This window comes from Eurosta solidaginis, chromosome 1 (assembly GCF_040869045.1).
Source record: "Eurosta solidaginis isolate ZX-2024a chromosome 1, ASM4086904v1, whole genome shotgun sequence".
NCBI lineage: Eukaryota > Metazoa > Arthropoda > Insecta > Diptera > Tephritidae > Eurosta > Eurosta solidaginis.
This window is the reverse complement of record NC_090319.1, coordinates 26127562-26152979: the sequence shown is the minus strand read 5'-3', so window position 1 is coordinate 26152979 and position 25418 is coordinate 26127562. Positions and strand designations below refer to the sequence as shown.

The 25418-nt window shown below is 41.9% G+C and overlaps 1 protein-coding gene across 1 annotated transcript in view; it reads right to left on the bottom strand.

Annotated features, from left to right (window-relative positions):
* LOC137250461 (uncharacterized) overlaps positions 1-25418 on the bottom strand; it is a 77378-nt gene that overhangs the window by 42123 nt on the left and 9837 nt on the right. Inside the window, exons 2-3 of the mRNA XM_067783339.1 lie at positions 21856-21973; positions 19028-19173 (exon numbers count right to left, since the gene is read on the bottom strand). Of these exons, the coding sequence (XP_067639440.1) occupies positions 19028-19173; positions 21856-21973 (264 nt within the window). The remainder of the gene's footprint in view (positions 1-19027; positions 19174-21855; positions 21974-25418) is intronic.

Genomic DNA, 25418 nt, shown 5'->3' with positions numbered 1-25418 from the left:
GGTACCTTCCGGCATCATTTCGAGATGGTTTTGGGTATCCGTCCGGGATCCCGTCGGGGTCATTTCGGGATCATTTGGGTACCTACCGGCATCATTTCTGGTTGGTTTTCGGGATCCGTCCGGGATCCCGTCGGGGTAATTTCGGGACTATTTCGGGATCACTTGGGGGACCTTCCGGCATCATGTCTAAATGGTTTTGGGTATCCGTCCGGGATCCCGTCGAGGTCATTTCTGGACTTTTTTGCGACTAATACGGGATCATTTGGGGACCCTTCCGGCATCATTTCTTGATGGTTTGCCGGATCCATCAGGGTAATTTGGGAACCCTTCCGAGGTCATTTCTGGATCCGTCCGGGATGCCATAGGAGTAATTTCGAGATTTTTTTTGCTACTTTTTCGGGATAGTTTTGGAACCCTTCCGGGATCATTTCTGGATCCGTGCGGGATCATTTCCGGACTATTTCGGAATCATTTTGGGACCCTTCCGGAATCATTTCTGTATGGTTTTCGGGATAGTTTTGGAACCCTTCCGGGATCATTTCTGGATCCGTGCGGGATCCCATCGGGGTCATTTCCGGACTATTTCGGAATCATTTTGGGACCCTTCCGGAATCATTTCTGTATGGTTTTCGCGATACGTCGTGGATCCCCTCGGGGTCATTTCGGAACTTTTTCTGGAATATGTCGGGATAATTTAGGAAACCTTCCTGGATATTTTCTGGATGGTTTTTGAGATCTGTCGGGGAGCCCGTCAGGGTCATTTCGGAACTTTTTCGGGACTATTACGGGATCATTGTGGTACCCTTCAGGGATCATTTCTGTGTGGTTCTCTGGATAACTCTAGAATCGTGTCCTTGTCATTTCGGGTTTTTGGGTCTATTCCGGGAACTTTTGAAGACCCTTCGGGGCATTTCTGGATGGTTTTAGGGATCCGTGCGCGATAGCGTCGGGGTCATTTCGTGGCTTTTTATGGATAATTTCGGGATCTTTTGGGGATCCTATTAGGTTATCAGCTCATTTGGTTCCTTTTTTACTCAATTACAAATATAAAATGCATTACCCAGAAACAAAATTTTAAACAGGTAACTTTATAAACAGGCTAACGTGAATAGCCCATATATTTCATTTTCTCCTTGCGGACGGGTCCGCGGGTAAAGGCTAGTATATTATAAATGGCAAAGTTTGGATGTTTGTATGTTTGGATGTTTGTCCAGACGTTTGTCTTTGTGACTCAATCACGCAAGAACGGCTGGACCGATTTGGATGTAATTTTGCTCACATATAGCCAATAGTCTAGAAGGATCTACTAGCTATATATTTTTCAAAAGGGGCGTGGTCCCCGCCCCATAGGAACAGTTATAATTTAATTATTATATTTTTTCGTCTTTGCGACTGAATCACGCTAGAATGGCTACACGGATTTTGATGAAATTTGGGACACAGACAATAGTCTACTAGCGAAATTTTTTTCGAACATGGAAAGAGGGGTGGGGGTCCCACGACCCCTTCGAGCAATTACTTTTTAATAATTTTTACACATTATAACTTTACGTATACTGGCCTTCACCGATATCACAGACTCAAGGGGTCAAATAAGTCGAGGGCTTACAAAGTAAGCAGTGACACCCTCCTCCGCCCCCTCCCCTTTATCTACCCCTCTGGTGTAAAATCTATAAATTGTTATAACTCAATATAAATTTTCTCCTAAATCAATAGACAATTTTGGAGGAACGATCTGTGGTCCTCCCCTTCTACTCCCGCCATCCGCCCTTCTTCAATTGTTTTTATTAGCACGCTTTTATTAGCTTTACCTGTATGTTTCTATGTAACTTTTCACTCGCTCCAATGCGCCTGCTGCCTTATTAACATGGTTTTATAATTAGCTTCACCTTATTTATAATCCCGTGAGGGTCATATCGAGACCCTTCCGGAATCATTTCTGGATGGTTTTCGGGATCCGTCCGGGATCCCGCCGGGGTAATTTCGGGACCTTTTCGGGACTATTTCGGAATCATTTTGGGACCCCCGGGATCATTTCTGTATAGTTTTCGGGATCCGTCCGTGATCCCGTCGGGGTTATTTTGGGACATTTTCGGGACTATTCCGGAATAATTTCGGGACTATTTCGCGATCATTTGGGGACCCTTCCGGCATCATTTCTGGATGGTTTTCGGGATCCGTCCGGGTTCCCATCGGGGTACTTTCGGGATCATTTGCGTACCTTCGAGATATAAATTCTTGATGGTTTCCGGGATCATTACGGGACTTTTTCGGGGTTATTTTGGGTCCCTTTAGGCATCATTTCTGGATGGTCTTCGGAATTCGTCCGGAATCCCGTCGGGGTCATTTCATTTCTGGATGGTTTTCGGGATCCGTCCGGGATCTCGTCGGGGTCATTTGAGGACTTTTTCGGGATCATTTGGGGCTCTTCCGGCATCATTTCTGGATGGTTTTTGGGATACGTCCGGGATCTCGTCGGGGTCATTTGGGGACTTTTTCGGGATCATTTTGTGGCTCTTCCGGCATCATTTCTGGATGGTTTTCGGGATCCGTCCGGGATCTTGTCGGGGTAATTTGGGGACTTTTTCGGGATCATTTGGGGGCTCTTCCGGCATCATTTCTGGATGGCTTTCGGGATCCGTCCGGGATCTCGTCGGGGTCATTTGAGGACTTTTACGGGATCATTTGGGGGCTCTTCCGGCATCATTTCTGGATGGTTTTCGGGATCCGTCAGGGATCCCGTCGGGTCATTTCGGGACTTTTTCGCGCCTAATACGTGATCATTTGGGAACCCTTTGGGCATCATTTCTGGATGGTTTTCGGGATCCCGTCGGGGTCATTTCGATACTATTTCGCGACTAATACGGGATAATTTGGGAACCCTTTCGGCATCATTTCTGGATGGTTTTCGTGATCCGTCCGGGATCCCATCAGGGTAATTTCGGGACTATTAGGGGATCATTTGGGGACCTTTCCGGCATCATTTCTGGATAATTTTCGGGATCCGTCCGGGATGCCGACGAGGTCATTTCGGGACTATTTCGGGATCATTTGGGATACCTACCGGCATCATTTCTGGATGGTTTTTGGGATTCGTCCGGGATCCCGTCGGCGTCATTTCGGGACTTTTTCTCGACTAATACGGGATCATTTGCGGACCCTTTCGGCATCATTTCTGGATAGTTGTCGGGATCCGTTCGGGATCCCGTCACGGTCATTTCGGGACTATTATGGGTCTTTTGAGGACCTTTCCGGCATCATTTCTGGATAGTTTTCGGAATCCTTTCGGGATCCCGTCAGGGTCATTTCGGGACTTTTTCGGGATCATTTAAAGATGGTTTTCAGGATTCGTCCGGGAACCCGTCAGGGTAATTTCTGGACTTTTCCGAGACTATTTCGGGATCATTTTCGGACCTTCCCAAGATCATTTCTGGATGGATTTCGGGATCTGTCCCGGATGCCGTCAGGGTCATTTTGGGACTATTAGGTGATCATTTGAGGACCTTTCCGGCATCACTTCTGGATGGTTTTCGTTATCCGTTCAGGATCCCGTCGGAATAATTGCGGGACTTTTTCGGGATCATTTGGGGTCCCTTCCGGCATCATTTCTGGATGGTTTTGGGATTCGTCCGGCATCCGGTCGGGGTCATTTCGGGACTTTTTCTCGACTAATACGGGATCATTTGCGGGCCCTTTCGGTATCATTTCTGGATAGTTGTCGGGATCCGTTCGGGATCCCGTCAGGGTTTTTTAGGAACTATTAGGAGATCATTTGAGAACCTTTCCGGCATCATTTCTGGATAGTTTTCGGGATCCTTTCGGGGTCCCATCAGGGTCATTTCGGGACTTTTTCGGCATCATTTAAGATTGGTTTTCAGGATTCGTCCGGGATCCCGTCAGGGTAATTTCTGGACTTTTCCGAGACTATTTCGGGATCATTTTGGGACCTTCCCAAGATCATTTCTGGATGGATTTCGGGATCAGTCCGGGATGCCGTCAGGGTCATTTTGGGACTATTAGGTGATCATTTGAGGACCTTTCCGGCATCACTTCTGGATGGTTTTCGGTATCCGTTCAGGATCCCGTCGGAATCATTACGGAACTTTTTCGGGATCATTTGGGGTCCCTCCCAAGATCATTTCTGGATCGATTTCGGGATCTGTCCGGGATCCCGTCAGGGTCATTTAGGGATGCTTTCGAGATCCCGTCAGGGTCATTTCGGAACTTCTTCGGGACTGTATCGGGATCATTTATGGATGGTTACGGGATCCGTCCAGGATCCCTTAAGGGTCATTTCGGGACTATTAGGTGATCATTTGAGGACCTTTCCGGCATCACTTCTGGATGATTTTCGTTATCCGTTCGGGATCCCGTGAATCATTGCGGGACTCTTTCGGAATCATTTGAGATCCCTTCCGGCATCATTTCTGGATGGTTTTCGGGATTTGTCCGGGATCCCGTCGGGGTTATTTCGGGACGTTTTCGGGGCTAATACGGGATCATTTGGGGATCCTCTAGGGATCGTTTCGTGACCTTTTCTGTATTATTTCGGGATCATTTAGGGACCCTTCCGGCATAATTTCTTGATGGTTTGCCTGATCCATCAGGGTCATTTCGGGACCATTTTGGGATCATTTGGGGACCCTTCCGAGATCATTTCTTGATTCGTCCGGGATGCCGTAGGAGACATTTCGGGATTTTTTGTTACTTTTCCGGGATAGTTTTTGGACCCTTCCGGGATCATTTCTGGATCTGTGCGGGATCCCATCTGGGTAATTTCCGGACTATTTCGGGATCATTTTGAGATCCTTCCGGAATCATTTCTGTATGGTTTCGCGATCCGTCGTGGATCCCCTCGGAGCCATTTCGGAACTTTTTCTGGAGTATGTCGGGATAGTTTTGGGACCCTTCCTGGATATTTTCTGGATGGTTTTTGAGATCCGCCCGGGAGCCCATCAGGGTCATTTCGGAACCTTTTCGGGATCATTTTGGAACACCTTCAGGGATCATTTCTGTGCGGTTCTCTGGATACGTCTAGAATCGTGTCGTTGTCATTTCCGGTTTTTTTGGGACTATTCCAGGAACTTTTGGAGACCCTTCCGGGGCATTTCTGGATGGTTTTCGGGATCCGTCCGCGATAGCATGGGGTTCATTTCGTAGCTTTTCCTGGATAATTTCGGGATCATTTGGGATCCTATCAGGTTATCAGCTCATTTAGTTCTTTTTTTACTCAATTACAAAAATAAAATGCATTAGACAGAAAAAAAAATTTTAAACAGATAACTTGATAAGCAGGCGAATAGCCCAAATATTTAAATTTCTCCTTGCGGACGGGGCCGCGGGTAAAGGCTAGTATATTATAAATGGGAAAGTTTGGACGTTTGGATGTTTGGATGTTTGTCCAGACGTTTGCCTTTGTGACTCAATCACGCAAGAACGGCTGGACCGATTTGGATGAAATTTGGCACGCATATAGCCAATAGTCTAGAAGGATCTACTAGCTATATTTTTTTGAAAGGGGGGGATGTCCCCGCCCCCTAGGAACAGTTATAATTTAATTATTGTATTTTTTTCGTTTTGTAACTGAATCACGCCAGAACGGCTACACGGATTTTGATGAAATTTGGGACACAGACAATAGTCTACTAGCGAAATTTTTTTCGAACATGGAAAGGGGGGTGGGGTTCCCACGACCCCTTCGAACAATTACTTTTTAATAATTTTTACACATAACTTTACGTATACGGGCCTTCACCAATATTACAGACTCAATGGGTCAAATAAGTCGAGGGCTTACAAAGTGAGCAGTGGCACACCCCTCCTCTCTCCCTCTGGTCCAAAATCTATAAATTGTTATAAATCAATGTAAATTTTCTCCTAAATTAATAATTTTTGGTATCTGGCTCATACAGATCGAGATCTAAACAATTTTGGAAAAACGATCAGTGGTACTCTCCTCCTCCCGCCATCCGCCCTCCATCAATTGCTCTTATTAGCACGCTTTTATTAGCTTTACCTGTATGTTTCTTTGCAACTCTTCATTCGCTCCAACGCGCCCGCTGCCTTATTAACATGGTTTTATAATTATCTTCACCCTATTTGTAATACCGTTAGGGTCATTTGGGGAACCTTTCGGCATCATATCTGGATGGTTTTCGGGATCCGTCCGGGATCCAGTCGAGGTCATTTCGGGACTATTTCGGGATCATTTGAGGTGCCGTCCGAATTCATTTCTAGATGGTTTTCGGGATCCGCCCGGGATCCCGTCGGAGTTATTTATGGACTTTTTCTCGACTAATACGGGATCATTTGGGGACCCTTTCGGCATCATATATGGATGGTTGTCGGGATCCGTCCGGGATCCCGTCAGGGTAATTTTGGGACTTTTTCTCGACTAATACGGGATCATTTGGGGACCCTTCCGGCATCATTTCCCGATGGTTTTCGGGATCCGTCCGGGATCCCGTCAGGGTCATTTTGGGACTTTTTGTCGACTAATACGGGATCATTTGGGGACCCTTCCGGCATCATATCTGGATGGTTTTCGGGATCCGTCCGGGATCCCGTCGTAGTCATTTCTGGACATTTTCTCGACTAATACGGGATCATTTGAGGGCCCTTTCGGCACCATATCTGGATGGTTTTCGGGATCATTTCGGGACTTTTTCTCGACTAATACTGGATCACTTAAGATACCTTCTTGCATCATTTCTAGATGGTTTTTGTGATCCGTCCGGGATCCCGTCGGGGTCATTTCTGGACTTTTTCTTGACTAATACGGGATCATTTGGGGGCCCTTTCTGCATCATATCTGGATGATTTTCGGGATCCGTCCGCGATCCCGCCAGGGTCATTTCGAGACTATTTCGTAATCATTTGAGGTGCCGTCCGATATCATTTCTAGAAGGTTTTCGGGATCCGTCCGGGATCCCGTCGGGGTCATTTCGGGACTTTTTCTCGACTAATACGGGATCATTTGAGGTACCATACGGCATCATTTCTAGATGGTTTTCGGGATCCGTCCGGGATCCCGTCGGGGTCATTTTGGGACTTTTTCTCGACTAATAAAAAATTTTGGAACCCTTCCTGGATATTTTCTGGATGGCTTTTGAGATCCGTCCGTGAGCCCGTCAGGGTCATTTCGGAACTTTTCCGGGACTATTTCGGGATAATTTTGGTACCCTTCAGGGATAATTTCTGTGTGGTTCTCTGGATAAGTCTAGAATCATGTCGTCGTCATTTCGGGTTTTTTGGGAATATTCCGGGAACTTTCGGGACCCTTCCGGGGCATTTCTGGACGGTTTTCTGGATCCGTCCGCTATATCGTCGGGGTCATATCGTGGATTTTTCTGGATAATTTCGGGATTCTTTGGGGATCCTATCACGTTATCAGCACATATAGATCTTTTTTTTTTCTCAATTACAAAAATAAAATGCATTAGACAGAAAAATTTTTTTAAACAGATAACTTGATAAGCAGGCTAACGTGAATAGCCCATATATTTAATTTTCTCCTTGCGGAGGGGGCCGCGGGTAAAGGCTATATTCTATAAAAACGTGAAATTATTGGCATATGCTGATTACATTGATATCATCGGCCTAAATACCCGCGGCGTTAGTTCTGCTGACTCCAAACTTGAAAAAGAAGCGGTAAAGACGGGTTTGATGGTGAGGAGAACAAAACGAAGTACCTTCTGTCATCAAGCAAAGAGTCAGCGCATATGCACCTTGGCAACCACGCTACTGTTGCCAGTCATAATTTCGAAAGAGTAAAAGACTTCGTTTATTTGGGAACCAGAATCAACACTAGCAACAACATCAGCTCTGAAATCAGGCGAAGAATCACTCTTGCCAATAAATGCTACTTTTAACTAGATAGGCAATTGAAAAGTAAAGTCCTCTCTCGGCAAAGGAAAATCAAACTATAGGAGTCACTTATCGTACCCGTCCTGCTATATGGAGATGAAGCGGCTCTGGGAGTGTTCGAGAGAATAGTTCTTCGAAAAATTTATGGACCTCTACGCCTTTGCGATGGCGAGTACCGAAGAAGATTTAACGATGAGCTGTACGAGCTCTGCGCAGACATCAACATAGTCCAGCGAATTAAAAGGCAGCGGCTGCGCTGGTTAGGCCACGTTATGCGAATGAAAGATTACGCTCCGGCCAAGAAAGTGTTTCTATCGGAACCAGCCTATGGAAGCAGAGGTAGAGGGTCGCCCCATTCCGCTTTAAGGATTGGGTGGAAAACAATTATACTTCCTTGGTGTGACCAATTGGCGACGGTTGGCAGAGAGGAGAAGCAACTGGCGCACCTTGTTGGACGGCCATACACGTTTTAACGGTTAAGCGCCAATTAATTAAGTAAAATAAGTCGTGTAAATCTTGTACGTATTTCTTTTTGGAGACGATCGAGAACACTTTTAATTATGTGAGAAATTTCACATTCTGCGGAAAGACCAACATCTCTAGCCGATTCTCCAGGCATTTTGCGGTGCCTTCTTACACGTTTTACTATATCAATATCGCATTTTTCAAAAAGAGACTTTCGCTTTTTCTATTACTTCTTCACAGAAAGTGTCTCGAATTTCGGATAGTTCAGTCGCTAATGATTAAGATCATGATACGCTTCCTTCTCTAAAATTCATTCCCGGATCTTGTAATCTGAGCTGCACACGATCAATCCTCCTTAAGATTTCATACCAGAAACAAGCTAATGTTATGAAACTAAAATTTAGTATATTTTGGAAAGGATTGTAGCTTCGCATCTGGTGTCACTTGTTATGTGCTAATCTGCAAACTGTTCTATGTGTTCTACTACATTCTCTAGCCCATCGAGGATAACGCTAAGCGCTTGTATTCTGGCGCTGCATCGTGTATCATATTCACGTTTGACATCGTAACGTTGAACGTGAGAAAAAACATATATGCTTTCAATTATTCCAGAACCTGTCGCAAGTGTTCCGGATATATGCATGCATTTTTTAGTACAGAAAATTTTTTCCAGAAATCAATATTTTCCAGAAATCAGTTGTAATAAAAATACAAATTATCCAGGAAGTTCTGCTTTGCGAACCATTTGGCGCCCCTGTGTGTAGCGCCCGGTGCAAATGCTCCCCTTGCCTGCCCCCCACTTTCCACTTGTAGAACTCATACGTGGCGAGGATGTGTTTTCAAATACCCCTAAATTAGATCATCGATATATCCTCCGGAGATCTGACTAACTTAGAACAAAATACCATAACCTAGCGGCGAACCCTTAAAGAATGTATCGACAACATGATTTAATATCATCGTCCTCAATGCAGCCTCAACACGAAGATGTTTTGAGTATTCGTCAGATCCCTAATGAATATTATCGGAAACCTAATCACCAGGGCTGCTTGAGCCTTGTTGGGAGCAATCATTTAGGTAGACCAGTTCTTCAGTCCAATGTTTGTTTCGCTGATTTTTGGCTCAATTTTTTATTTTACACGAAATTTACCCCTAACCAGCATGTATAGGTCATCTATGTAGGCAAACACTTGGCAGCAATTGTTTTTAAAGTTGGAGTGTAGAGCATACTGAACTCAGCTCTAATCCCTCTTCGCTACGCAATGAAAATAATTCGATCGAATTCGGGACATATCTATATCATAATCACATCATAATATTGTGGCGATTTTTAGCATCACTAAGCTGTTAGTAAATAAAGGATCAACAACAGTAAAGCAAGCTGTCACTCTTGTGTACCCGAACACATCAATTTAATCCATTTACACACGTACATAAAATGCGATGAGGAGGTATCTCACACACAGATGTAGTCATCGCCGAAGTAGTTACTCACACATACACACGCATATGGCCAGTAGAAAGGCATTAACTACAAATATACGTCTATATAGGTGGTAACTAACAAGGAGATCGAATATTTCTAGAAGGTGAAACGTCAAGACCTTTGGAGAAATATGCGGACGAGAAAACAGAGAGCATAAAAGCAGTGCAAGCTGAGGAATGTTTACTCAGTTTGATTTAAACACGCTTTTGTTAAGTAAGTAATATTGAAGTACAATTATACTACCCCCAAAGTAATCTAAATAAAGACCAGTTTGCAATACTGAAAATTGGAGTGAACTATTCAACAGTTTACCCATTCGAACGTTGGCAGAAGGTTTGGAATAAGCGGAATTTCACCGAAATTCGATACAATTGGTGTCAGAAGTGGAATTGATTTATTTGTTTATTAAGTTAACGAACACAAGTTCTTACAGACTACCAATTCAAAAATTATACAGCATAATATTAACAAAATTCTTACAGGCTACTAACAATTTTCATACAATTAAAAAACAGACTACAATTAATAAATACAAAAATTTAACAAGTCAATGAAAAGCTAGCACTTACAGACTAATATAAAAGTATTGATAACTAAAAAACACACTTTAATAAATTAATAAAAACATTCTTCGACAAAGAGAAATCAAGCTCGATAAAATATGAGATCTTATTAATTTCGCTCACAGTGCGGGTAATTAATTGGGGCATTTCTCGCATAATTCGTTTACTATTTATGCCATAAAAAGGGTAAAAGCTTCTAAGTTCTCTTATGGGAACATTAAAATAAATTTTCTTAAGAAGAGCAGCACAATCTGTATCCCCATGGATGATGCAATATAATAGGTCAAAGAAAGAATAGACCTTCTCGCTTCTAAAGGTTTAAGATTTAAAAGAAGTAAACGTGCATTTTATGAGGGAAGAGGGCTAGTATATCTAAGCGACCGCAGAACAGTATTTAAGAAAAACTTTTTGAACTCGCTCAATCCTGTTAATTGCAAACTGTTGGAACGGTCGCCAAATGATAGTGGCATACTAGAGATGAGATCGTACAAATGAATTGTAGAGCAATTAAGGTGTATACGGGTCAGAGAACTCGGACCTATTATGCCGAATAAAACCAAGCATTGCATACGATTTGGCTATGATAAAGTTTACATGGCTGTTGAAAGAAAATTTGGTATCATAAACCACACCATGGTCCTTGATTTTATCAACAGTCTGCACTGGATTGTTATCAATGGTATATGAACAATTAAACTTAAAGCTCAATTTAGAGTAGGTTACGTGAAAGCATTTACTAATATTTAAAGAGAGGTGTGATCTAACGCACCAGGAATGGAGACTATTAATTTCATACTGAAGTTCGAAAATATCACGCGAAGACTTCATAAAGGAGAAAACTTTAAGATCATCAGCATACAACAGAAACCTAGCAAACGAAAAGCAAGCGCTGATGTCCTTGACGAATAGGACAAAGACCAAGGGTCCAAGAATACTGGCTTGCGGAACGCCGGAAGTCGCAACGTAATGATCGGATGATACACCATCAGTACAGACAATACACCATCTGTTAATTAAATATGATTTTAACCAATGCAGAAAAATTGAGTGAAAACCAAGACAGGAAAGTTTATGAATAAGTGATACCTTATCTAAAACTTTGGAGAAGTCAGAATAAGCACAATCTACCTGGTATCCAGATGCAAAAGCAGATATACAATACTCACTAAACTCAACTAGATTTTGTGACCGTCGAACGTCCCGCAACAAAACCATGCTACTTGGAACAAATTAGGCTCTTCACTGAAAAGTATAACTTGTCTTTTACAACACATTCAAATAACTTCGAAACAGTAGTGAGCTTTGATATAGGTCTGTAGTTACAGACATCACTCTTATTTCCAGATTTGTAGATAGGAGTTTTCGGTGCAAGTTTCCAAGCATCAATAAACTCCCCGCACTAAAGTTAATATGTCAACAGGATCTCAAGAGGCAAAACTAAGGCCGGACAACCTTTAATCAAGGCACTTGAGAGACCATCAGAATCTGTCTTGACTGATTGCTTTAATTTAGTAATAACACTTGAGATATCGTCACATGAAAATGACATTGAACCGAAATCCAGAGAAGAATTTAAATAATAAAGAAGGGGCAACATTATAAGATGCAAAATTAGCACTAAAAAAGTCCGCAAACAGGTTCAATACCGCACTAGGATTTTTAGCTACATTATCTTGGTAAAAAACAAAAGCAGGAACCGAGGAGCATGTCCTTTTAGATTTAATAAAATTCCAAAATGTTTTAGGATGGGACTTAATGTTTATCTGAAAGCTAAGAATATAGTTTTTGTAAAGAAACTTATCCAGGCAGTTAAACTCCTTTAGATACTGCTAATACTTCTCGTAAACGGATAGACTTTTGGTCTGACTAAACTTTTTGTAGTATTTCTTTCGCAAATTCCTCAATTTTTTTTAACCCTTTGTTAAAGACTGGAACATGCCTTAAGCATAGGTCGAAAAGCGTTGATATAAATACTTCATAGGATATGTTAACATCTGAGGAGGAAAAAAGATCAGCCCAGTTAATTTCCGAGAAAACATGGTTAAGGATAGACATATCGCACCGTGCAAAATTAAAAGCGATATCATCATTTATACAGGGTACACAAAACTCATAAAACTCAAATTTAAGAACAATAGTAGTATGATGCATATCCGACGGAGCAAATGGTGCATGGCATTCGGATATGTTAAAATTAATATAATATAAATATAAATATAACATTTATTTACATTGCTATTATTACACTGTTTTATTAAAATTATATAAGCATGAAATGTACACACCCAGTGATGATAAAAGTACCAAATAAAAAATAAAAAAATTATTTAAAAACAGGATACATACATACTTTCGAAAATACTTTGAAATCGAAAGCTGATATTTTTGTATTATTAAGCGCTGTACGCAGATCAAAATAGAAATTTTGCATCTTACGTTGCATGGCAATTTATACATAAATACCGCTATTATAAAAATAAAACAAAATTTATGAAACTTTTTGATACCAAAAAGATACGAGGTCCTCAGTAGTGTAATTAGGCAGCATATATGAATGCAGCTGTTTTCTTACCATTACTACAGAAACCTTTCCTCCCGATGAGAGCCACGGCTCGTGGATCAACGCCAAGTCAAGCGCTCCTCAAGGGTTAGGAGCAGTTCGCTCGATGCCACTTTACTGTGTTGGAAGTTTATCTGTACGACTCGCAGCACCCTTGCCCTTTTGGTTTAGAGAATTCGAAGACCCCCTCAGCCTCTTGTAACTGTTGTGCCGGGTGTGCGACTCGCAGCACCATTTGGCTGCTGGTCCTCTTCTAATACCTTTGTGGTGCCGTCGGCTACCTCCACCTGTCCTTGTTCTCTTTGGGTTTTGAGGTCCTTTTCGACTTCGCCCACTTCTAGCGTGTAAGGATTTGTATCCTCGGACTTCTTTTCCTGAGTCGCATGTAAATTTCTCCTATACCAAAGAACATTTTGCCAAGCTGCGTATATTGTCCTCCGCCTGCTTGTTTATTTGGAAGATGTAGAACTGATCTTCCCCCGTAGGTCGAGATACAGTAAGTACCTCCTCATCCTTTGTCGGTATGTTCTGATTCTGCAGAAGTCGAAGTGTATCCTCCGACGTCATCACGCATGGTATCCACACCTTAACTTTTGGTACCGTTGGGATTTGAGCTTTATCCACCACCTCAAACCGCGCGTTCGTGCCTTGCCTTTGGAGGTTTGGAACCACTTCTTCCAGCCATCGCAGGCTCGCGATGTTGTCGCACGCTGACATCTCACACCAGACTATTCCAGAGTACGAACGGAACAGTTATGAAGCATTAATGGCCGCTGTTGAGAGACGTTACGGAGGCGAGCATAGGAAACAGATATACCAAATTGAGTTGCAAAACCGCTACCAAAAAGCGAATGAGACTTTGCAGGAGTTGCGTCGGATGTCGAAAGGCTGGCCCATTTAGCAAATGTGGACGCAACCGTGGAATACATCTAGAGGGTAAAAATCCAGAGCTTTATAAATGGCATACGGGACGTGGTAACGAAGCGAGCTACATACGCAAGTCCAAAGCTAACATTTGCTGAAACTGTATCCCATGCACTGACTCAGGAAACAGCGTCACTTTTGAGTAAGCCCGCATACAAAGCTCATCGCGTGGAAGTAGAAAAGCCAGATTGGGTAGACATAATTTTGGAAGCACTGAAGGGATCACAACAAAAAAATGCCGGAGTTATGAAATGTTTCAAGTGCGGCAACCCAGCTCACATTCTACGTCATCGCAGCACCGGTCCTAATAGTTCCAACAATGGGGGTGGCCCCAAACGGAGAGCTGAAGGAGATGAGCAAATCTCCAAGTTTACTCAATCGTTAAACTAAAGCGAGTCATAATCTCTATCTCGCAAATTGGAAGAAGGTCCAGCAATCTTACCATAGGGAGACGTGTGGTTGGAAAGGAACGTTTACTGACTGTAGAAACGGGTGCATCTCATTCCATCTTTCGATCGGATTTAGTCAACGAGAAGATAAGACCATTGCATGGAGCAAGATTGGTTACAGCCACTGGAGTAGACACCCAGGTTCTAGGAGAAGTAGCATGTGAAGTCGCAATTGGGAACGTCACGGTACTACAGAATTTTGTAGTGACAGAAACTGTTGATGCAATCATAATTGGAGTGGACTTCTTAATCGACCAAGGCATCAAGATCGACATGCAAAGCAAGACGATGCGATATAAGAACATGGATGTGCCACTTAATTTTGGCTACGAAAAAGGCTACAGCAGTAAACAAGTGCTGATGGAGGAGAATCAGCAAATACCACCAAAATCGGAGGCGGTCATCTGGGCAAAGATTGATGGAGATTGTGGAACAAACAAATTGTGGGCTGTCGAGGCAGCAAACAAATCAACAACGAAAATACTTGTAGGAAAAACCCTGGGTACAACTAAACAAGATGGACGTATTCGGTACGAGTACTCAATGAGTTCAAGTCACCATTCAAACTGATACTATATTGGGAAGATGCCAAGAGGCTGATGTAATTATTAACTGTGAGTAGATCCAGCAAAACGTTTCAACAAGCAACATTGATCTTTCAAATGACATCACGGCATGGACGGAGGGTATAGAGGAAGACTATCAGAATAAGGCAAATCAACTGCTAATAAAGTACGCAAATATATTTGACCAAGATGGCTCCAATCCAGGGCGCACCAATATTGTGAAACATCAAATTGGCACTGGAAATGCGAGGCCGATCCGTCAAGCTCCTCGTAGTCTTTCACTGGCGAAGGGGAAAGTTGTGAGTCAAATCATACAAGAAATAAGCGACAGCTAGTCCATTGAGCTCACCGGTGGTACTTGTGAAGAAGATGGATGGAAAAATGAGGTTTTGCGTGGACTATCGGAAGTTGAATGACGTTACGAAAAAGGATAGCTACCCATTGCCAAGAATTGACGACACTCTGGACTCGCTCTCTGGTACGAAATGGTTTTCCACACTGGACTTGAAAAGCGGCTACTGGCAAGTGGAAGTGAAGGAGGAAGACAAAGAGAAAACAGCCTTCAGTGTCGGTGCTGGTCTTTGGAAATTTAATTTAATACACCAGCTACTTTTTAAAGATGTATCCAAAGTGACTGCATACCTATCTACACACATAACTCACGCGGTGTCTAAGTTGCTTAGTCTGTAACTAAGAATTTGCTGACACCGCGTATTCCTCTACTCCAACATTTTCACACGCTTTCAGCAAGTGCATTGAAGCAACTTATGAATGTGTGTACGAATGTGTATGCATACGCTTGGCTACATTACTTTTGTTATTTTGTTAGACTTAATAAGAATTAAGAGTAAATATGTATATGTTTATGTAGTAACTAAGTAGCGCATAAGAATTATGTATAAATACGCTGAAGTTTTTATTAATAAAGAAGATTCAGTATTCGGCACTCAAGTGTGCCACCTCCTTAAATAATCTTGTTTAAATATTAAGGGGTATGGTGCCTCCACCCAAATAAATAATTTAATATATTTTACACAGGTACGGAAAGGACTACATTGGAAAATATGCTTAGTATACTTAGACGACACTATCGAATTGGGAAAGAACTTTAAAGAACATCTTAAGAACTTAGAGGAAGTTTTCCAGACAATACCTGGCGCTGGTCTGAAACTAAGTGCCAAAAAGTGTTCGCTGTTTAAAAAGGAAGTAAGTTATTTGGTTCACAAGGTAACGACAGAGGGCGTCTACACTGCGAATGAAAAGATAGAGGCTGTAAAGGATTGGCCAAGACAACAGAACCTGCATGAATTGAGAAGTTTCCTTTGGCTGTGCACATATTACCGCCAATTTGTACCATGAGCTTACAAGAAAAAATAAAGCTTCTGAGTGGAAGAAGGAGCAAGAAGTGGCCCTCCAAACATTGAAAGAGTGTTTGTGCACTGCCCCAATGTTGGCATATCCGATTGCAGGAGCAACATTTATTCTAGATACAGATGCCAGTGAATATGCTATAGCAGGCGTTTTATCACAACTGGTCGACGGACAGGAGATTTCTCTGGAAAACCAGAGAAGAACTATTGCTTTACACGCAGAGAGTTGCTGGCATTGGTAGAGTGCATTAAACATTTTCACAAGTACCTCTACGGGCAGCGATTCCGCATCAGGACAGATCGCGTTGAAATGGCTCCTGCAGTTCCGTAATTCAGAAGGTCAATTGACACGGTGGATCGGGCGACTACAAAGCTATGACTTTTACATTGAGCGTCGGAAAGGTAGTACCCATGGGAATGCCGATGCAATGTCACGAAGACCATGTAATTTGGAATGCAAACACTGTTCGAAAGCTGAGGCTAAGGAAAACATCATAGATGTCCGGCTTATGACTATAATGTGTTCGGATGAATGGGCCATGGAACAACTAAGGAAGTGTCAACAAGAAGATACAGATCTGTCACATGTTATGCGAGGGCTCGAAAGAAACGAAAACCAAATAAAGAGATGTCAGCAGAGAGTCCTATTGCGAAGTCATATTGGAACGTTTTGGATACAGGATGGTCAATGTAAGAGGAAACTAGTAGTTGTTCCCAGGAAAAGGATTCCTGACGTTCTCAACGAGCTACATAATGGTCCAAGTGGCGGTCATCTGGGGATCACGAAGACGCTTGAGAAAATGAAGCAGAGATTCTATTGGGTTCTTTGCCGTCAGTCGGTCATGGAGTGGATTGCCAACTGCAAGGTTTGCAGCAGAGCGAAGGGGCCCGAATCCCCAAGTCGTGGCCAGATGAAGCAATATAACTCAGGTGCACCATTTGAAAGGATTACTATGGATATCGCAGTTCCATTTCCTACTAGCAATCGCGGAAACAAATATGTACTGGTGGTTATGGATTACTTTAGAAAATGGCCAGAGGTATACCCAATCCCAAATCATGAAGCTGAAACAGTATCAGAAGTGTTTGCAAACAATTGGGATGGAGGTGTACCAATGGAGTTATATTGTCACCAAGGCAAGAATTTTGAAGCAGCATGTGTTCCAAGAAATGTGTAAGACATTGGGCATTCGAAAAACATGGATACAGTTGTATTGCATCCTCAGTCCGTTGGTATGTTGGAACGATACAATAGAACCTTGGAGGAGCGCTTGAGGAAAGTAGTGGACAAGTTCCATAAAGAGTGGGATACATACATATCATTATTCTTGATGGCTTACCTATCGGCAGTGCATGAAACAATGGGCCAAACTCCCGCAAAGGTCATTTTTGGCAATGACCTTCGACTGTCAGCTGATTTGATGTTTGGTATAAATGCCGATTCGGAGAGAAATACCAAGAAATCCACTGGCGTCTTGGAGGAAGAGATGAAGGAAATACACGATCTTGTAAGACAACGAACCAAGATTATGAGTGACAAGATGAAAGCCAGATATGATAAAGCAATTAATTCAGAAGGCTTTCGGGAAGGAGATTTGGTGCTGTAATACAACCCACAACGAAAAAATGGTTTGTCTCCGAAATTACAGTGTAAGTGGGAAGGCCCATACAAAGTTGTAAAACGAATCAACGATGTGGTTTGCATCATACAAACCATTGGCTAACCACGAAAGAAAATGAAAGTGGTTCATTTGGACAGGCTGGCAGTGTTTAGATCGGGACGAGTCAACTTAGGTGGAATGCAGTGTGGCGAATTTTAGCATAACTAGACTGTTAGTAAATAAAGGCACAACAACAATAAGGCAAGCTGCCACTCTTGTGTACACGAACACATCAATTTAATCCATTTACACGCGTACGTAAAGGCGACGAAGAGATATTCCACACACACAGATGTAGTTATCGCCGAAGTAGTTACTCATACATACACACGGATATTACAAGTAGAAAAGCATTAACTACAAATATACATGTACATATATAGCTGGTAACCAAGCAGGAGATACAACAGTTGCAGAAGGTGAAACGTCTAGACCTTTGGAGAAATATGCGGAAGAGACAATAGATAGAATAAAAGCAGCGCAAGCTGACGAACGAGTAATCAGTTTGAGTTATATACTTGATATTGAAGTATAATTGTACTACTCCCAAAGTAATCTAAAGAAAGACCACTTTGAAATACTGAAAATTGCAGTGAAATTTTCGACAGTTTAGCGATTCGAACGTTAGCAGAAAGTTTGAAATAAGCGGAATTTCCCCGAAATTCGTTCCAATATAAAGAAAAGTGTAGTCATTTGGGTTGAAAGAAATTTTTTCGAAATCAAATTTTATAGTAAAATTATTTTTCTTGTTTCGTTCTCGATAAATTGCACTAAAGATGGCGCAACGCTGAAACCGATTTGTCTCCGTACCAAACTTGACGCGGAATGGCGGGAAATGGTTCCAATTCAAGTAATTGCTGTATATTGGAACAATTTTCCATCATTCCTTGTCAAATTTGATTTGAAAACGAACCGGGTTCGGTGTTGTGCCATCTTCAGTGCTATTTTTTGAGAACGAAAAACGAAACTAATATTTTAGCAATGCACTTGGTATTTGAGAAAAGTTTCTTTTGACACAAGTCTTCACTTTTGCACCCTATCGAAAAATCAACAACATAAAAGACAACATAACTTTCAACTAAAACCAAAAGCTTTGCCTGCAATTAAAAATACTTACCATATATTACGTATTTTGAATTCTTCTGCTCTATACGCCGTTTCGTCTGGGCTTGTATATAAATACGTGAAATTCATTCTTCGGCAGCGGAACTCCCAAGATTCGTCGAGGGTCATTCCAAGGTGCATATACCATATACCTTCGAACTGTAAATAATTAAAGCATAACGTCGCTGCGCTCATAAAAACAGTTATGTGTTTTTCAGTAACTTTTCAGGAGATCAAAAAAACTTATTTCTGGTTTTTTGCAAATGTCGTATTTTGAAATATTTTATGGAAAGTACGTTATTGATGTGTGAAGGAAAAAATCATTATTTTTAACCCATTATGACGTGATAAATATTTGCGCCGTTTTATAGCACATAGCTGCTTTCAAACATGATTCAAATTTGCAGTCGGCGGTAGGGAAATGCATGCAATTTTTGCCGTTATTCCTCATTATGATTACGGAGATTACCCCTTAAGCCCATGGGAGGTGTAGCTTCATCAATCAGACGTCTGTTGGGCTGCCCAGGTTTCTGGGTATTCAACAGAAACAGAACTGTTTGGGAGTACTCTCGCCTCATTGTGTACGTGGTGTTCTGGGGACGTAAGAAAACAGGCCGTAGCGGTTCTGAGAGCAGTATTTTGGCAGGCCTGTATTTTCTTCCAGTGAGTAACCTTTAGGCTTGGCGACCATATCGGGACGCGAAGCATGCAACCGGCCGGCCAATTACTTTGTAAGTAGTAATGAGCCTTTCTTTGTCTTTACCCCAAGTGCTGCCGGAAAGAGGTTTGGGGATTTTATTACGGCTCTGGATTTTGGGTACAATCCAAAATGTAGATCCTGATCGAACGTCACACCCAAGATTTTAGGGTGTAAGACAGTCGGTAGCGTAATGCCGATGTCGGGATCAAATAGATTATATTGCACTGTGTGGTGGGTGATAAACGCGAGACCGCGGGCATCTCCGCTCTCGCGATCTCTTCTGTGGACGTTATGTCCAGAGCAGGTCCTCAGCAGATCTTGCTGTATGTTTGGTTTTTTCGATCGCTGCAATGCGCATGTTATGCCGCTTCGTGAAATCAACTGCATATCTCCGTGATCTTCCCAGTTAACCCATAAAGTTTAACTGCAGAATTTTGAAGTGCAACGGGGTAAACGTCGTCACTCTAGGGGTAAGTGATTGGTGACTACGTCTGAGTTGAGGGAGGCCAGGATGCAATTGCTGTTGTGGCCTTGGGACTAGACTTTCCTGGGTAAGCATTTGGGTACCCGGTGTAGTTGGGTTTGCGGCCTAGCAGTATGGCGTGATAAAACCCGTCAGGGGATTGCCGTCGCTGAGACCAGAACATCTAGGAAAGTGGCATCGTCCAAGGCAGCAGCTGCATTGGACAAATGTTGCAACCATATATATTCTGTGCTGGCAAACGGTGCAAAAGGTGGTAGGGACCAAAGAATTTGTTTCTATGACCTACTCGAGTGCTAGTGCCGGAAAGAGGGGGAGAAGAAGACGGGGGCGGGGGCTGATGCTCGGCATTGCTACCGACTCTACTACAGAGATTGTAGCTATGAGGAGGAGCGATGTTGTTGTTGTTGTAGCGATAGGGTGCTCCCCGAAGGCTTTGGGGAGTGTTATCGATGTGATGGTCCTTTGCCGGATACATGTCCGGTACGCTCCGGTACCACAGCACCATTAAGGTGCTAGCCCGACCATCTCGGGAACGATTTATGTGGCCACATTAAACCTTCAGGCCATCCCAGTTCCATGAGGAGCTTGGGGTCGCCAGAGCCTCGCCTGTTAGTGAAACAGGATTCGCCGCGGATAGGTGAGGTTAACAATTGGGTTTGGAGAAGCTATATATTGCGATGGGAACCTGAAGGGTTGCGCTACACACCCCTTGAATCTGGTATTTTAGTCGCATCTTACGACAGGCATACCTACCGCGGATATATTCTGACCCCCTTACCCATCGGGGGAGGAGCGATCGTATGAGCTGGTGGCGCCATGGGGCCAGAGCCGCAGTGGTTACTTGTTATGGCTTGCTGAGAAGCGGGGCAGCTAGAAGGAAGTGGACGCAGACTACGGGACTCCCTTGGGCGTAATCAGCAAAGAGCCAAATTTATAAAAGTTATGAAGGCTTCGGGTTTTGGGCTCTAGCCCAGAACATCCTGTCCGATGCAACCATCTCTTGCACGTGACACATTGACAAGAGTGTGGCCGTCCTAAAAAGGTTATTTTCCGGCAAACGCAGCAAAACCATTTCTCTGCACCGGGGTCAGGTACAGGTCCTGGATTGGGTTCGATACCCTCCCGGAGCAGGAGAATATTGCGCAGTCACGCTGCAAGGATCTGCTGGGAGGATGACAATTTGTGGGAGGGACGCAACAAATTAAATGGGGTTACACTGAATTGGTCGGGAAAAATCCTGAGTCGCTCCGGTTCATAGAACCTGCTGCCTTGGGAATCGAGATGGTTTGTAATTATTTTTTACATTGAAATCAAAGCACTTTCGCCAGCGATTCAAAAAAATTATAAGCTAGTGAGTAAGTACATAACCGTTTTTCAGAGTACTTCTAGTACTGTGAGCACATAGTTGTATTCATTCACTTCTAAACCAAAAGAGATATAAAAAAACTGCATATGCAGAAATGTGGACTCTATATAGTGATAATAAAATATGCAATAAAAAAAATTTTAAGAAAAACACATAACTGTTTTCGTTAGCGCAGCGACGATAAGCTTTTAAAATGGCTTTAAAGTCTATACATAGTACTATAAAATTGGCCTAGCTATATACATAGAGCTGACACTTAATTTATTTAAGTTTATAAAACTTCATACTCACATCTGCTCTGTTGACGCTTTGCAAATGTTGTATATCTGTTCGACACGAACCTGGCTTTCGACCTTGTCCGGCCACCAAATATGATGATGTCAAAAAAATTAAAACTAACAAAGGGGAACTGAAAAAAAAAATGAAATTAATTAAAAAACAAGTAAGGAAGGCTAAGTTCGGGTGTAACCGAATATTACATACTCAGCTGAGAGCTTTGGAGACAAAATAAAGTAAAATCACCATGTAGGAAAATGAACCTAGGGTAACCCTGGAATGTGTTTTTATGACATGGGTATCAAATGAAAGGTGTTCATGATTATTTAAAACGTAGTGGGCCTTAGTTCTATAGGTGGACGCCTTTTCGAGATATCGCCATAAAGGTGGACTAAGGTAACCCAGAACATCATTTGTCGGGTACCGCTAATTTATTTATATATGTAATACCACGAACAGTATTCCTGCCCTGATTCCAAAGGCTTTTGATTTCGCCCTGCAGAACTTTTTTATTTTCTTCTACTTAATATTGTAGGTGTCTCACACCCATTTTACAAAGTTTTTTTCTAAAGTTATATTTTGCGTCAATAAACCAATCCAATTACCATGTTTCATCTCTTTATTCATATTTGGTATGGAATTATGGAATTTTTCGTAATTTTCGATATCGAAAAAGTGGGCGTGGTCATAGTCGTATTTCGGCCATTTCTATACCAAGATAAAGTGAGTTCAGATAAGTGCGTGGACTAAGCTTAGTAAAGATATATCGATTTTTGGTCAAGTTATCGTGTTAACGGCCGAGCGGAAGGGAAGGACGGTCGACTATGTATAAAAAATGGGCGTGTCTTCAACCGATTTCGCCCATTTTCATAGAAAACAGTTATCGTCATGGAATCCATGCCAATACTAAATTTCAAAATGATTGGTAAATTTTTGTTCGACTTATGGCATTAAAAGTATTCTAGACAAATTAAATGAAAAAGGGCGGAGCCACGCCCGTTTTGAAATTTTCTTTTAGTTTTGTATTTTGTTGCACCATATCATTACTGGAGTTGAATGTTGATATAATTTACTTATATACTCTAAAGATATTAAATTATAATTTGACTTTTAAACATTTTTTTTTTATAGTGGGCGTGTTCGTCATCCGATTTTGTTAATTTTTATTTGGCAAACATTTTGGCAAAATATTTAAATAACCTTCTTTAAAAAGTGGCCATTGCCACGTCCAATGCCCAAAATTTTACTAATTTTCTATTCTGCTGTCATAAGGTCAATCCACCCATCAAATTTCATCGCTCTATCCGTCTTTGATAACGAATTATCGCACTTTTTCGGTTTTTCGAAATTTTCGATATCGAAAAAGGGGGCGTGGTTATAGTCCGATTTCATTCATTGTAAATATCGATCTGAGATGAGTGCCCAGGAACCTACATACCAAATTTCATCAAGATTCCTCAAAATTTACTCAAGTTATCGTGTTCACGGAGAGACAGACGGACTGACGGACGGGCGGACGGACATGGCTAAATGGATTTCTTTTTTCGCCCAGATCATTTTGATATATAGAAGTCTATATCTATCTAGATTAGTTTATGCCGGTACGGGGTACCGTTATGCGAACAAAATTAATATACTCTGTGAGCTCTGCTCAGTTGAGTATAACAAGTAAAGGTGTCTAAGTTCGGGTGTAACCGAACATTATATACTTAGCGTGAGCTTCAATTGTACATTTCATTTCAGATAAATTACTTTTCTACATAACACGTGGCTCCGCCCGTTTAAAAAATATCTCCCCATTTCCTCGTATAATAAAACTTGATAAGTGAAATAGCATTGATTCAAAACTATTTTTTGCTAAGTTATAGCTTATTATTCTAGTCTACGACCCTTTTAAGCTTATTTTATATCTAAGCTGCCGTAGTCTTTAACTGATCCCGTCCATTTTTACTAGACATATTTTCTGCTATAAGGAAAATACGTGTACACAATTTTGTTACGATATGTTAATTTTTCTTCGAGTTATGGCTCCCGAAACAGAAAATGGCTTAGTCATAAAAGGGGCGCTACCACGCCCATTTTTTTAAATTTGAAGTTTTTCCTATTGATTGTTATAAATCTGCTTGAGAAATGAAATGCCATTATATAAAGTTCTTTTGCACAAAGATATAACTTATTTTATTCGTCCACGACCCTTTTAAAAATATTTTATATGAAAGTGGGCGTGGTCTTTAAAAGATTTCGTTAATTTTTCTTCAAAGCATTCCTTATAGTAAAGGCAACCTCTCTGCCGAATTTTGTTACGATAGGTTTAATGATTTTTGGTTTAGGAATAATAATATTTATAAAATTGATTTTATCACAAGTGAACGGTGCCACGCCCAATTGAAAACATTTTTCCAAATTTTTATCAAGAGTCTCAATATCAGTCCCATTTCAAATTTCAACATTCTAGGTGTATTATTTACTAAATCATCAGGTTTTTTGTGTTTTCCAAAATTATATATATGTATATAAAAAATGGGCGTGGTTATCATTCGATTTCGCTCATTTTCTATACCTATTCTGGGTCCAGATAAACTAGTGTGTCAAATTTGGTGAAGATATCTCAATATTTACTCAAGTTATCGTGCTAGCGGACGGACGGACGGGCGGAGAGTTTGCCGGCATCAGTTCTGCATGGCTTTCGGGATCAATCTGGGATCCCGTCAAGGTCATTTCGGGATCAATCAGGGACTTTTTAAGGATCATATCTGGATGGTTTCTGGGATCCGTCCGGGATTATTTCGGGATTATTTGCGGATCCTTTCGGGATCATTTCTGTGTGGTTTTCGGAATCCGTCTGGGATCCCGACGGGGTAATTTCGTGACTTTTTCTGGACTATTTCAAGATCATTTGAGCACCCTTCTGAGATCATTTCAGGATCTGTCCGGGATACCATAAAGGTCATTTCGGAAAATTTTTAGCACTATTTCGGGAACATTTGAGGATGGCTCCTGTATCATTTCTTGATGGCTTTCGGGCTCCGTCTGGGATCCCGTCAGAGCAATTTCGGGAATTTTTTGAGACTATTTCGGGATCATTTGAGGACCCTTCTGGCATCATTTCTAGATGGTTTTCGACATCTGTCCGGGATCCCGTCAGGGTCATTTCGGGACTTTTTCGGGACTTATTCGGGACTTTCGGGATATTTTCGGGACCATTCACACAAAGTACCAACTTATTTTTATACTCAGCGTGCTTTGCACACAGAGTATATTAACTCTGATTGAATAACGGTTGGTTGTACAGGTATAAAGGAATCGAGAAAGATATACACTTCCATATATCAAAATCGTCAGTATCGAAAAAAAATTTGATTGAGCCATCATGAAATGACCCGACGGGATTCCGTAAACCGTCACGAAAGTATCACCGAAGGGTCCCCAAATGAACCCGAAAAAGTCCCGAAAAGACCCGGACGGATCCCGAAAACTATCCAGAAATGATTCCGTAAGAGTCCAAAATGATCCCGAAAAGACCCTGACTAGTACCTGGACGGATCACGTAAATCATCCAGAAATTATACCGGAAGAGT